The 15,776-nt window shown below is 31.4% G+C and overlaps 1 protein-coding gene across 1 annotated transcript in view; it reads left to right on the forward strand.

Moving 5' to 3' along the window:
* Positions 1–215: 215 nt before the first annotated feature.
* Positions 216–15,776, forward strand: part of LOC125073236 (disintegrin and metalloproteinase domain-containing protein 22) — an 82,541-nt gene continuing 66,980 nt past the window's right edge. Inside the window, 1 exon segment of the mRNA XM_047683984.1 lies at positions 216–447. Within this exon segment, the coding sequence (XP_047539940.1) occupies positions 351–447 (97 nt within the window). The 5' untranslated portion in view covers positions 216–350.

Consider the following 15,776-nt stretch of genomic DNA (forward strand, 5'->3'; position numbering starts at 1 on the left):
TAATAAAAATAACCATGTTAATTTAAAATCTTATATAGTAAAATTAAGGGTGAAATATGTATGTGCGATGAAACTGCAAAGACAAATCGCTACCTTATATCGTTGCTGTGTGTAGCCGTCATAACATGCTATAGTCTGTGAGATAGACGTCAGTAAATGGATTGTGGTTGTCAATTCCTCACTTGTCATTGTTGTCAATTAGTCAGTATGCTTGTTGTCGGCGTCGCGATGTATTTGTAGTGCCTTGTCGTTGAAATAATATCGTATTTGTTTTCTTCCTAAACATGCGTAATCTTTTAGTTTGAAAATAATTATAATTTGTTTAAGTGTAAGAAACTTTTAGTGATAAAATGTTGAAGTGTAATAGTTTTAATGTGTTGTGCTGGCTTGTGTTTCACTTAATTTTATTAGCCCTGACAAAGGATAGCGCAGATGCTCAAGTAATACGTAAGTTAAATTTATCGATTTACTGCTATTATTTTAATTTTATACGCTTTTTATTTTATTAGGTACGTGTACATAATGGTAATTATATTATTTTTGTACATTAAACATAATTATTAAAATTAAGTAATATGTTACACTTAGTTATTATTTATTACTTAAAAAAATAATGAGCTATTTGTTATACTATTTTTTTATATTAGTTGGATTATTCTTAATAGCTTTGGTATATTAAAAACAATAAAAAAATTAATAAAAGTTTTATAGAACTGTAGTACTAGTATTAAAATATATATATTTTTGATATAATAAAAATTATTTCAGGACATTTTTATAAGTTTTTATTAGGTGCATTGTAATATGTAAAATATTTTTTTCAACCAAGCTCAATAAAAGTTACGTCATTTAAATCTATAATTGACACTTCACTTACATTATATTAAAAATACAACTACAAAGCTAATTATTAGTTATATTATTTAATATTAAGGTTTAAAAGCCCTTGTACTTTCTTTTAGAATAACAATTTTTTTGTGGCTTTTATGCAATGACAGTAATAATTTAACTAATTGACTGGGACTAAAGCTAACATTCATTATGACGAATGCACCATGAATGAAAATGTAGATTCTACTGAAAAGAACGAATAGTAATTCCTCTCATAGTAGATACACAGTCAACATTATAATATATATACAATTAAATTTATGCCACCTAGGAAATCAAACCCCATATTTTTTACAGCCTTTCATCAAAATTACTAGACATTTTCCAATAGCCAACTGAATATAACAAATATTGCTCATTTAAATTTTAACAAGCTTGAATCATAAATTTAAATTTAGATTCTATAAAATAAACTTTCAAACCATGGCACAGATATTAAATGTTAAGCCACCTGTTAACTTTTTTAAAAACCATTTAATCTTTTTTTTAAAAAAAGAATGTTAACCTTGTATAGTAACATTCTTTTTTTAAACTTACGTTTAAAATTTTTAATTAGAAAAGATACAATTATCTGTGCAAGCTCATGATAGAAATGAAAACCAGGAAGGACATATTGACTTTATGGTGTTACAAATTTTCTGTTATAAGTCTACCTTTACTTCATTTTTGTACAACTACTATTGCTGATTATATAAACTATCACAATGATCTACGTTATCTTAAATATACATAATATTTTTGTAAAAATATTGTGTCTATATTGCAAAAATTCAACTTTGTTAAAAACATCTCATAAGACTCATTTTATTTGCATATGGTCCAGAGAACATTTTTCGGCAATGGTATTCGCATATATAATAAGATATCGAAAAATATAATCAATTTTCCATTTAACAAATTTAAAAAGTTTATTAAGACTAAATTAATCAGAAGAATAAATTAGTCATTAAAATAATACTTTTCATTTTAAAATTTAATTGTGAATAACAGCATTGTAAATATATATTTCAAATAGATTTTATAATAGAACCAAAACTGTTTTATTATCTGTAATTCTATCATTTAATAAGAAAAAAAAAAAAAAAAACAATTTTTTAGTATTTTCTTAATGTTATTTAAATGTTAATAAGCCGATAAACTTGCGCTTATTTTTTTTATTTTCAAATCAATATTTATACAAATAAATATGCATTTATAACTAGCATGGTAAAAGCGCGGTATCACAGGATATCCGGCCGTCAGCGTCCGTCATTGCGCTGACCCTTAACTGAATAATATTGATAACAGTTATAAAAAACGTGTTTTTTTCTTTTCTTAAAATTGTAAATAGTTTTATAAGGATTCTCAAAAGGTCAATGCTAAGGTTGTCATAATGTTACTTCTTTTCGACTTTTATGTTTTTTTTTTTTTTTTTAGGTAATGGTTCTATTATATACTGCCAGTAGTCTCTTGGGTTGCAGCATGCTGATACTTATCAATAAATTGCCTATATACTATGCTATTGAGATTAGTGCATTTGAACAAACAAATCTTTCAGCTTTATATAATAGTGTAGATGAGCATTTACCCTTCTAAGGATGTTTCTATTTTGTATATGCTCACCTCGACCGGAATCGGTATTGCCAGAAAATATAAATCGTAATTCAATCAGCTTTTTTATATGATAAAAGGTATTATAACCTATTAATAATAAAAAAATTTGATTACGTACATATTGCCAAATACTTATTGCACTTACAGCACATTTTTTCTTGGAAAACTCTAAAATTTTGCGGATTTTTTTTTTTTATATAAATAGCTTTATGGCATATCTATTATAATTTATTTCCGTCGAACGGATGTATTGACTTGCTGATTCATACAAAACATTATGCTAATTAGTATGATACCTAAGGTCTAAGGAATCGCTATATTCGTGATACGCATTGAAATAAAACTGACTGTCTATGGACATAAACAATTTACGTATCATTATTTTTAGGTCACATTGAATCTGATTCAAGTATCTATATTATGTAGACGTTATTTAATTTTATGTATTAGGAAGAGTAACATGAAATTCACGCTTATCACGCGTATAGTGTAAATTAAAAACGAGTGAAACTGCGATGCGCATATATATGTATGTACAATAATGTTCTAAACTAAAACCTTCTTTAGATATATGTATAAAGCTTTAGTAGATTTTTTAGTTAGGCCTTACAAAAAGCTCATTTCATATAAACGTAGAAATAAAAAAATAGATAATATTAATAATAATTAAACATAAGTTTTAAGGCTTCGTGTTAATTTATATAACGGTATATTCGTATACATTAATTCATGATATGATGGAAATGAGTGTCAATAAAAGCATCATGACCGTTTTACAATAAAATATTACTTCCTGATCATTCTGCCAACTACAACCTAAACGTGTATATTCTGTTAAGGACTTCCCTTATCGTAAAGTTTATGCAAAGTAACTTCGTTGCCAAGATTAATGTTCATTAAATTTGTTTCGTATAATCATAAAGTGATCTTTGCAAGTATATTTTGCAGGCAATTTGTTAATTATTTAGTAGTATTATGTACTAAAAATACCTACAACACTACTTCACTTAACTTCTTATATACTCTATACATTACTTCTAAAGTTTCTATAAATTCCAGAATATTCAAAATGCCATTATTTTCATAAAACCATAAATTTATTAAGATCTCGACAAATGATATCACGTCAGTTAAATGTCAAAGATGTTTTTTTTTTTTACTCCTGTGATTAGGGAGAGTGATCCTGTATTTCCGAAGTCTCTATGGGTGCTTGATGACTTTCTTTTGTCTTTACGTACATATTGAGGTGGTAGGTATCTCAGTCGTGCACAAAGTAGTCTGTCTTTAGTAAAAAAACTTTCAAAGAAGTTTTTTCAATACATCTATGTACTATGCGTGCATGTTATGTAGGTGTGGTGGACACTTTTGAAATTCTGTTGCAAGTATTTACATAAACTAACAAATTATGTCTGATAAAACCTTGTTAAATGTCGCTTCGAGGATATATTTTTTTTATCTCGATTATTATAGATGTGGATCTACTAAGGAGAGTAACCATAACTTCATAGAAAAAATTGTAACTCACGCTAGTCACGTCAATAGGTTATATATAATACTAAAATCTTCTCTGAAATCCGCTGAAGTTTTGCTATACATTTTATGTATATTGGTAAATTTTAAAAAAAAAGCTCATTGAGCTCTGTCTGTATCTCATAGCACTTTTGAAACGTCACGTTACATTGTTGAATTAAATGTAGTGTTGCCACCGGTTTGAAAAGTATATTCTACCGAATGTAATATCTTATATTGAATAATATTATTTATCAAGGTTTTTTTGCTTGCGCTTGATTTTTTAAAGCCCCAACAACAAATATCGGAACCCCCCTAAATGCATACAATTTACTTACGATGCAAAGTGTTCGTCAAACAATTGCTCCGCGTCAAAAAGTACAGGAAAACCTATAATATAATACACATATAACACCATGATAAATAAGGCCATATTAGGTACTTCGATAAAGTGGACGAGTAAGGCACTAACTCTTAAAAGAAACATTTGAAAGCTTTCGTTCTTGTGACGACGCTCTCATTGTAGACATATTTATGACGCAGATGTGGCATCCCTTTTATTATTTACGTTGTTTTTATGGTTATAGGTCGCTAGAAAATATTATGTGACTTAAATGTTTGAGTTATTCTTATTAATGCTTACCTTATGCTTATACCTTGAAAACGAAATTAATACATACATACGCTACATACTAAAACAATAAAACACAAAATTTGGCTATTTAATTATTAGTATATTAGTTAAAATCAAGTTAATAAAATATATTATTGAATATTAAACGACGTATCATGATTTATATTAAATTAACGGTATTAAGCTTTCCATAAAGATTCAAACTTTTATATATGTATATAAGTTGTAAAAGTTTCATGTTATGAAACGGATATACTATATCAAAATTTAAATTATTATCAAGCGTGAAATTCGTACAAACTAACCGTATTTACTTATACGGCTATTAAAGACTATTAAATATTTATGGATGTTCTAATACATAAACTAATTAAACCAGACTTAATTACACGCATCAGTGTTTATAGCCTGTCTAGAATAATTAAAGTATATTACACTACACTCCAATAGTATACACTCATATAGTACTTATACTGTCGTTATAAAAGCTCATTTAGACCGACAACAATAAAAATTAGAAAACATTCGAAAGGCAACGCACCCACTTCGTCAACAGCTGTTTATAGATTGACTATTTTAATATGATCCCATGCCCCTGTCTCTTTGTATACGTCCGCTTCGTACGAGAGCTCAAGTAAGAATTGCGGTTTTATTTCTGGATCTAACTGTTTTCTGGCGGCTATGGGAATGATGACTTCCCCGCTGCGACACGGTGCGTTTCCTCGTGACGTCACGTCCGATTACTTTTAAATGAGATATGTATGTTCTTAATATTCTCGTGAACGCTTACACTTTCCACGGATGTCTTGTTTGTAAAATATGTATTAGTCATACGTGTTAGTTTAGTCACGTTTTCTGATTATATTCGATTTGCTGATTGCACTTTTTACATTTAGTAATACAGAGTATTGTAAACATCTTTTTTTAATGTAGCCTTGCGAAGTGGGTTTATGTAGCTAGTAATTTAAAAATTAAAAATGTTATAAAATAATACATCTCTACATTTACAGTTGAAGTTTTAGGGTTCCGTACCCAAATGGTAAAACGGTGTTACTAAGACTCCGTTGTCTGTCCATCTGTCTGTCCCTCTGACACCTGGCTGTACTCTCATGAACTGTGATAGACAGTTGAAATTTTGTGTGGTATTTCTGTTATAGCATAATAACAAATAGTAAAAAACAGAATAAAATCTCGTAAAAATTTACATCAAACGTGATTTTTTTGGCCCTTTTTTAAAGAATGGTATGGAGCTCTTCATGCGCGAGTCTGACTCGCACTTGGCCGGTTTTATTGGATAAAGATGTCTGGACATAGGACTGTTTCTAAATACATTATTATTATTATTGTGGTTATTTAAAAAGAGCAACTGCGGTTTACGGTTTCTTCTCGCTGGAGGTTGCTTTTCAAAATTATAATAGAGAAATACTTCACTGTGAAGTGTACTTGAATAAGTACACCTTGACTTGTTTTTAGCCAAACAACAACAATAGGCTTTTACTGGTTATTGTTAAATTGTAAAAGCACATAACTGTAATGACGCATCCATAAAAGTCATGTAAGCAGTATGTAACTTAGGAAAGGATATATAATTTTAAATGATTTGTTTAAATAACGAATTACTCACACTCACAATTCTTTTTCCATTTGGACACGTACTCGAATTGCTGATTTTATATTTATATTGTAAAATATTTCTACGTGAAAATGTTTAGTTCGAATTAAGTATTATTCAAAGCAAAATTTATAAACCGCTTGCATTAGCATTTATAATTAAAAACTATATATATTCCATTCTAATATTATAAATACGAAGGTAACTGTCTGTTACGCTTTTCCGACCAAACTACTGCACCAAATTTGATATTCAGCGAGTTGAACTCCAAGGAAGGGTATAGACTTTTTTAAGACTAACATCAGAATTGAAAATTCGAACTTTAAATGTTGCCGGTGTTTAGAAGTTGAATTTATTTTAATAACTAACTAGCTTCCTTTGGGAGTAATTAGTTATCTTTCATAGTAGGTCACGTCTTATAAACGTATGTTCGTATAACAAATATAAAAACTAATTTTCGCATTTATAAAGGAAATATTTGAAATTATAAGAAAAAAAAAATGTTTCATATGACGCTGTATTTTTCATCTCTTCTGACGGGGTACAAGTGTTCTCCAAATATGGAGGGTCCCTTGACCTATCCTATTTTAGAACTATAAGGGGCACGTGAGACGTCTGCCGTCTTAAGTATTCCGAGAAAAAAAAGAATAGATTTTTATATTCCGAACATTCGAAATTTGAATTTTTAATCTTTACTTCTACTGCAGTTTTTTAAAGGCTGAACCACAAGCAGTGATTGTATGTTAGTCTATTTGTGCTTAATGATTTAAATTGTTTAGTTTAATAATAAAAGGTCCAGTTACGTGCTTCGACTCGTAAAGGTTAGCAGCCATTTCACGCAACAGCAAATAAATGGGAAGGGCGGTTAAATTATTGTTATATTTTTATATAACTTTCACACGCATTGAGATCAAGTCGGCATACATATTAAAAATATATATCTATATTACTGTACTGTACCGTACTGGATAATAGACATGTATTATATTGATAGTCGTTTATGATTCGTGTCTTTTTTTATGGCATAGGTTGGCGAACTAGCATATGGGCCACCTGATGATAAGCGATCACCTAGGCAATGAGAATATAAGAAATATTAACCATTCCTTACATCGCCAATGCGCCACCAACCTCGGCAACTAAGAAGTGATGTCCCTTGTGTCTGTAGTTTCACTGTCTCACTCACCCTTCAGACCGGAACACCACAATACTGGGTACTGTTGTTTAGCGGTAGAATATCTTATGGATGGGTGGTACCTATCCCTACCACCAAGTAACTATACCGTAACTCATCTTTTTTATTCTAGCTGACCCGACATTGTTGATGTTGATGTTTTGTCTTAGCTATGAATATTCAAATCGAACTGTAATAACAAATAATAATTTCTCTTTCCACAAAAACCTTCGCCGAAGTATTAGATTAAAAAAAAAGCGTTAAAGTCGTTCTCAAGTTTTGGCGTGGCAAAAGGAATGGGATTGATTTATATATCTGTTACAGTCATAGTGATTAAATCGTTATTATATGTATAATGAATGACCATTATATATAATTATTTATTGTCTAGCCAATTTGATATATTAATCACTTTATCAGGCTATTATTTATAATAGCAGATCTATGTTAGTTAACAGACTTGGACGAAGATTTTGGAAGAAGATGGACTTTTTTTAATTATTTTTTAATGTTATTGGTATAACCTGGCTGACCGGCATATGCGCTGACAATCTTGGGAACTAAGACTATGTTGGTTTTAGTTACACAGGCTCACTCACCCTTCAAACCGAAACACAACAATACTGAGTATTACTGTTTGGCGGTAGAATATTCAATTAGTGGGTAGCTCCTATTCAGATGGACTTGCAAAAAGTCCTGCGATGAAGTGAATATAAACTTTAAGGAAATTAGTTCCAAAGGAACTAGAGTCCAATAGATATTATCTAATAATGGACAAGCAGAGATACATTTCGAAACAAGTTCGAAAAGGCAACCAGCTAATGCGGTATTCTGGTTCGAGAATAAACTATGACAGATGTCAGTAACATTGACGTTTGACACATTTGTCATGTTTACGAAGCAAGCTAATATATTATATTTTGCTTACAACGAACATTAATTAATTACTAATAGAAAAAAGTCTAGGTGTCTTATTTTCATTTGAGACCAACCTTAAAGATACAATATAATCTTTTTCAATTCTCAACGTTTTTAATTTGAAAAAGTTATATTTTTTAACCAATCACAATACTTTGCATTGTGTTTTCAGTTTGAAAGGTCAGTGACCCTTTGTAATTACAAGTACAAGGAATATAAAATCTTAGATCATGGTTGGCAGAGCAATGACAATAAAAGGAATGGCTTGTGCTTACGAGTACAATGACAACGTCCCAATTGTCTGTCTATTTCCCTTGGAAACATAATTCCTTTACAAAGAGCATTTACATACTTGTTACAACAGTTATGTATAAGATATTATTGTCAGAGTCCTTTGAACTTTGTCTCGTATCAACTGATATTATTTTAAAGTAATAGTGCCATTGTGATACATTCGTCTAAAGCTCATAATTGTTTGCAAGCATTACGACGAAGTCAACCGTGCACGTGCGAAAACTTCATTCGGTTATTGTGCCATTATCATCCTTATCAAACAATCGTAAACGTTATATCGCAATGAATGCAACAGTTTGAACAAACCATTTGTGAATACTGATTGAAGTATGAAATGACTCAGTGATTAGAACGCGTGCATCTTATCCTATGATTTCAGGTTAAAACTGAGCACCACTGAAATTTCGTGTGCTTAATTTGTGATTTTAATTAATCTCGTGCTCGGCGATGAAGGAAACCTTCATGTGTCTAATTTCAATGTAATTCTGCCACAGGAGGAGGCATTTGCCCAGCTGTGGGACGTTTACCAGCTATTACCTTGATTGAAATAGATTTTATAAAATACTAGGTACTGTTTTGAAATTCTGTTTATTTTTAACTTTGAACATATGTTACGTAGCGTACATTAGCGACTAGTTAGTAAATATTCGGAATTAGTTAAGGATTTTCAAAGTTGAATGTCTCATGTATGTGACGTGTAGGAACGACTTCTTGAATAACGGATAGTAGGGTAAATGTATGAAGATTAAGATTGTATGTGAATATTTTTATGCCCAATGATTTCAATTAAATTTTTTATTATTTTAATTCTAAAAGGTCTAGTAACGTGTCGCGACTTATAAAGGTTAGAGGCTATTTCACGCAACAGCGACAGGAATGGCTTAAAAAAACTGGTAACATCAATTAGATAATTCTACTGAATCAATCATCATCAAATTACTCGCGACAGAGAGGGAGAAATCTGCGTGTAACTATTCACACGCTATAAAACGTTAGTAAGGCCGTTACTATATATACATTCAATTATTAAGACAACAAAACATAATTATATAATATATATTAGTAATAAATAATTCGCGATATTTTTTTTTCTAATGTGGCAACTTCTAGCTTGGGTCACGTGGTCATTGTGCCACTTATGCTATACGAATCGTATGTGGCGAAACGTGCGTTTGTCTGATTACAGATAAGCAAATATTTAACAGGATATCCGAATACCTTCATTGGTGTTAGACGTCATTATTATTATTTATAATTACAATAACTTTTTAAATGTGTGGAATCTTGTCGTATTAGAACCTTCATGGAAAATAAAGATTGAAAATGTATTCTTGTATGAAACTTTCAACTAAAATATGTCATATTATCTTTTAGTGTTTGTGTTGGTAACAATGATTATTATTTTTTTTTAATTCTTATTATGGCAGCGTTGACACGGATTTTATATTAATTACGATAAAACTACTGAGCGACTGAACCAAATTTGATGAAATTTTCTATGAAGTTGAACTCCATGGAAGGAAATAGTTTTTTATACTTAAAACCAACTATGCGGCCGTAGCCGCGAGCGATAACTGGTTTATTATTAATAGTTCTTTACATGCTTTGACAGTTATTATGTACAGTTTGTTATTTTCAGTATCCATGATAACATGCATGCAAAATGTTATCGATGATCGGTTGACTAGGTAACACGTGAAAGCGTAACATTCAACTCACTTTCGTATTGATAATATTGGTTAGGCGTCACGGTGGAGTGTTCCAGATACCTGTAAGGTTAAACACAGGACTTTGACATTCGTTAATGTACCATTACAAGTTTATAGATACACAAATGATGAATTTAATTACCGTAAACAGTCACGAATGGATACTGACCCGATTCGAAACTAGGGCCGACGAGGGCGCGTCGTCGTCTATGTAGATCGAGTATTAATTCACACGCTATACTTTGTCAGGACAGCGAGATTTATTAATAGGGCTTTTCAATTGGCGGAACACTAATTGGAATTTATCTGTGTTTTTTTTTTACGTTGATTACTAAGTATGATTGTATTGTTTTTATTTGAGTTATGATGTTATTAACGTAATGTCTTAGAAATTAATGTGTTATTTTGTGGTTAAAAATATTTATTTTGTAAACGTATTCTATCTATAATAATAGATTTACACAGTCAATATTTTCGTCTCAATAATATTAATTATTATTCTAATAGAGATTTTTTTTATGGCTTTGGTTGACGGACGAGCATATAGGCCACCCGATGATAAGTCGTCACCACTGCCCATAGACAAATGTAAGAAATATTATCCATTCCTTACATCACCTATGCGCCACCAACCTTGGGAACTAAGATGTTATATCCATTGTGCCTGTGATTACACTGGCTCACTCACCCTTCTAACCGGAACACAACAATACAGAGTACTGTTATATGGCGATAGAATATCTGATGAGTGGGTGGTACCTACCCAGACGGGCTTGCACAAAGCCCTACCACCAAGTAAATATATTTGAATGTTTGTAAATATATGTACACTCCGAACTGTGTACTGTGAACGAACCGATGTCAGTTTTATATTAAAATTAACATTGATAGATAGATTAAAATTTAATTGACGATTCAAAAGTCCGTTCGAGAACCTACTTGAAGAAAGATTTTTTTTAATTTCTTTTAAGAAGCAAGCAATTTGCTTCGCTGCATTTCAAACGTTCTTAAAAACAACGTTAGTGAAATTAATTCGTTTTACACTTAATGTTAAAATTTGTAAATCACGTAATGTTTTCAAGTGTTGTGCTAAAATTAAATTTGCACGGAAATCGATTAACTGTTCGCGATGACTAATAGTATACGTTCGTAATACAAAGCTGCAGAGTTGAAGTTTAGTGGGGGGGGGGGGGCGGTGAGTACATTTTTATTGTATTGAAAATGCAAACTTGAATATATATTCTTATACCTACATACGATAAATTGTCAAGCCTTATTTATATATATAATTATTCTGTATGTCTGTAAGTGGCTGCACCGATTTTGATGGTTTTTTTTTGTATTTGTTTGGTAGGTTTGCTTAAGGATAATAGATTTAACACAACAGCTACATGTAATATATAGTTAAGCTGAAAAAACCATATGTTTACGATACGTCAATTTGAATGGTTACATTGTAACCGCATTTGAGTAGCGTGCGTATTCGAAATATTGGAAATTATAATAGTTATAAAACATTTATTTATATTACATAAAAACTCTTTTGTTATCTTCAAATGTTTGCAGCTGTTGAAGTAATATTTCAATATACGTTAAGAGAAAGAGTACGCTTTATATTATATAGAAAAAAAACACTTCATTGTTATAAATCCTCATAACATCGACGATCTTCGGCTTCTTGCTTTAAAGATCGAAAAAAAAGTGAACAAATGGACTGAAAGGTGATATTCTATAATGAAGACCTTCGCATAGATATAGGAACTAAGATGCAGTATTCCACGTGCGGCGTTCTTTTAATAACATTCAACACTCACCCTTCAAACCGGAACGCAGCGATACAAAGTACTGACGTTAGGCGTTAGAATAATATTCATAATAAATATGAAATTTTAGTAAACTATTGCACGTTGGCGAGCTGCCAAGCTACAGCGTGTTTACTACTGAATTTATAGATTGTTTTCAATATAAACAAAGCAGGTTCAATGTTCCCGCCTTAACATCGATTTTCGCGAAAGTGTAAACAATTATAATTAGGCCACGAATTCCGATGCATTTGACGAAGAGCAGACAGAAAAATTTATACATATAATAAAATTGGAGTGTCTGTTTGTGATATTAAAATAACAGCTTTTTACTAAATGCTTATGTATGTATACACAGTAAATATACTAAAATAGCATTTTTTACAATTTTTGTCTGTCTGTCTGTTTGTTTGTTCCGGCTAATCTCTGGAACGGCTGGACCGATTTTGACGGAAATTTTACTGATAGCTGGTGTAATAAGGTGTAACTTAGGCTATACTTGTATGTTAGAATTATATTTAAAATAATAATAAAGTCACGCTGCAATGTCCAAATAAATTAAATTCAAACGCGCAGGAAGTCGCGGGCACAGCTAGTATGAAAATAAAATTCTATATTTAAAAAAGAAAAAAAATGAAGAATACTGGCTACTAATACCCACCTGAATTAATTTAATCAGAAGCTGAGACATATAAGAAAAAATAATAAGTCGTATCTCAGATGAAGAAATTTTATAACACGATATTAAGCAAATTAACGCAGTTTGACCCGTGGGATGTTTGAGTAACTTAATTCGATTAAGGTCGAGTTAATTAAAGCAGGACAATGAAACCCTACTTAACCCGTGTAACTAGAAAGACTGGGTTAGGAAAAAGTGGGGTGACGGGAAGAACTTACTTTTTTGTACAATAGCCGCTGGTTTTTGTTTTCACTTGCTATTTAGCCTTGTTCATATTATTATTAGCTTTATATATACATATTTATTTTGATATATAGACACATACACATATATATATTAATTATATGATATTTGAGGTTAGTGTCGGAGGTAGGTCGGAGAGTGTCGAACTTCGACTTCGACACTCTCCAATTATCATTGATGTTAGTATAGAATTTATCGTCGAACATGTCTCGCTATAATATATTAATATAATATAGTCAGAAATTCTTGGGGGTAAAGTATATTTCGTCTGAGTTTGCTTAAAGTTTTCAGCAGACCCTTTATATGAACATAAACGCTTGTTCTTGTACGTATTATATGCGCTCACGCATCCTTCAGAATTTGAGCCGTTATACAGTTGTGGTTGGCAATCGTGTGAAGATTTCACCCTTAAAACGACAGTAAAGGTTCAGTTATTTTGAAGGTAAGTAAGGTTACCAATACAGGAGAGCTGGTTCATTAGCTGTTTATACAATGGGCACTAAGATTTCGGGTGACCACCTAAGCTCTAGCATGTTTGTAATTCACATCGCGTTCGGCCTTGATAGACGAAAACAATTCTGAATTGTAATCGTATATTCCATATACTAACAGTTGTATAAATTTTATATAAAAATTTAATTGTACTTCATTTATATACTCTGTAATTAAAACGGCGCAAAGGTGACTACTGAGTTTCATGCCGGTACTTCTCAGTTGAATATACTTTCCGTACCAGTGGTTGTTTAACATTTAATTTAATAATGCAATATGATGATTCAAAAGTGAAATAAAGAATATTTTGATTTAATTACATTTTTTACAAAAATAAAAATATTTTAATTGACTATGATGCAAATCACTTAACAAGAAAAAAAGGAGAGTCACACCGAGGTTTTTTCATCAGTTCTCAGGTCTCTGGTAGTGCTACTACTGTTGAATGAATAAATGTTTTATGTATTCAATAAGGTAATTTGACTTCGGCTTTTTTGACATCGGAAGTTTCAATAGGTGGTTGACTCTTAAAGGTAATATAATAGTCTGGATTGTAATACTTAAACTACCGTGTTCAATTGCTCAGTCGGTCGCATAACGGTTTTTTAAGTGACTATTTAGCTGACACGCCATTGCTTTTATTGTTTTTCCGCTCTTTGTTCGATAACAAATAAGCAAGCGTTACAATAACTTACATTGTGAACTTTTAATTTATCGATATTACATTGTATTTAGAGAGTTGTTATGATAACAATGATTAATTATTTATTTAAGAGTACACGCACGGCACTATTTTACGGTTTTTAGAATTAAGTAAATAACGCTAGGGAAGTACCTCGCGTAATATTCATTGAACACAATAATGTCTGTCTCTCTTTCTCTCTCTCATATAATGTTATAAAATGACAGTTACGCTAGCCCGCCGGGGTAGGTATCACAAAATACATAAAATCTTACGTAATATTTACCATACAACGCCAATGCGCCAATGTTGGCGCATTGGCTTTGTATGGTTAATATTACATAATAATAATAAATAATCTTTATTCACATAAAAAGTTACAAAGTATAATAAAGTCCCTGATTTCTGAGCTAGGCTCAAAGACCTGTATTACAGAAATCAGTGTCCTCTCTCATATTTTAGTGTCATATCGTTCTATGTAAATAAAAATAAATGATAAATAACTATTTCTTACTGTACACTATAGTAGAGTGTGTATGTGTGTGTATGTGTATGTGTCTGTGTGTGTGTGTGTGTGTGTGTGTGTGTGTGTGTGTGTGTGTGTGTGTGTGTGTGTGTGTGTGTGTATGTGTATGTGTAAATTGTTTCACAAAATATTATAGCAACAACAGCTCAGTTTGTTCATAATCTAGTCCTAGTAGCCAATTTTTAATATATACTTTAGCTTCACGATTACATAAGGGATGGATATTTTTTATTTTATTTATTTTGTTATACAAATAAACTGCTTTATAATCATGTTGTCGTTTGGCTGAAGCTGTTCGACATATAACAGGTGGACATACGTTTTTAATGACACGTTGTTTACTGTATTCATCGGCATGATAGGGGGTTATTCTATGTTGTTGGATAACTAATTGATAGACGTATAGTTGCCTAACCGTTAGGAGTTGACATTTTTCATACAACTTAGTTGTAGAAAATCTGTATGGGCTAGAGGTCATGACTTTTAAGATAGATCTATGCGCTCTTTCCAAGTCTAATATAAAGGTTTTACAAGCACCACCCCAAGCTTTTATACAATATCCAATGACTGACTGAACTAGTGCGTAATATATTGTGCGCAGAAGATCTAAATCAGCAACGTGCCTCAACTTCTTGAAAACCCAAATAAGTTTTCTGGTGCGCGTAGTTGTGATGTCTATATGAGAGCGCCAGCTGAGTTTTTCGTCCAAAATAACTCCTAGATATTTGACGGTCGTACATTTAGCTATCTCAAAGCATGAACAGGAAGCAAGAGAATCACTGGGGTAGTTACATGTGTGAACCTTAAGACTAATGTTATCTGGTTTTGTTTTGGCCACAGAAAACTGAATAAATGAGGTTTTGGAGAGATTCAATGTCAACAGGTTTACACTAAGCCATTGATTGACTCTGTGGAGTCCTAATTGAGCATAATACCGTACTTTGTCCCAAGTCTCTCCGTGGAATACAAGCGCAGTATCATCCGCGTAGGTAAAAATTTTACCATTTCTTAAAATTTG

Source organism: Vanessa atalanta, chromosome 23, assembly GCF_905147765.1.
Source record: "Vanessa atalanta chromosome 23, ilVanAtal1.2, whole genome shotgun sequence".
Lineage (NCBI taxonomy): Eukaryota > Metazoa > Arthropoda > Insecta > Lepidoptera > Nymphalidae > Vanessa > Vanessa atalanta.